The 378-nt window shown below is 38.9% G+C and overlaps 1 protein-coding gene across 4 annotated transcripts in view; it reads left to right on the top strand.

Annotated features, from left to right (window-relative positions):
* Positions 1–378, top strand: part of LOC106532868 (uncharacterized) — a 13272-nt gene that overhangs the window by 9735 nt on the left and 3159 nt on the right. For 3 of the 4 annotated variants that reach the window (XR_001312162.1, XM_014029031.1, XM_014029030.1), the window contains one exon: positions 36–128. Coding sequence is in view for 3 of the 4 variants with exons in the window: in XM_014029031.1 (XP_013884485.1) it covers positions 36–128 (93 nt within the window). In the remaining variant the exon portion in view is untranslated. Of the gene's footprint in view, positions 1–35; positions 129–162; positions 317–378 lie in introns of those variants that run through there. The other variant, XM_014029032.1, reaches the window with a different exon arrangement.

Below are 378 nucleotides of genomic sequence, written 5' to 3'. Positions count from 1 at the left end.
GATTTAGAATATTAATACAGATAACTTTTCTACAGGTCGAAGACATTGCTATTCGGAGGGAATGTTTACTGAAAGGCCTCATCACCTTTCTTGGAGAGGGTACAGAAGACCTTATTAAGGAATACTGTGTAAGTCTTATAAATTTTTACAGCTGCATGTCATCACATTCAGGCAAATGTACTAATTCAATAAATGTCAATTTTTTGTATCTTTTAATTTTTGGGCTGGCCTTTAAACATGTGAACTAGTGATGGGTCGAGCAACACCGAAGCGTCGACGCATGCGTCAAGCTCATAGAATGAAACCCTGTGTCTGTGTGCGTATCACTAAAAACATCACATGACCGATACAGCAACTGTTTTGGACTGACAGTGATGC

Source organism: Austrofundulus limnaeus, unplaced genomic scaffold (genome assembly GCF_001266775.1).
Source record: "Austrofundulus limnaeus strain Quisiro unplaced genomic scaffold, Austrofundulus_limnaeus-1.0 Scaffold843, whole genome shotgun sequence".
NCBI lineage: Eukaryota > Metazoa > Chordata > Actinopteri > Cyprinodontiformes > Rivulidae > Austrofundulus > Austrofundulus limnaeus.
This window is presented reverse-complemented; position numbering and strand designations above follow the sequence as displayed.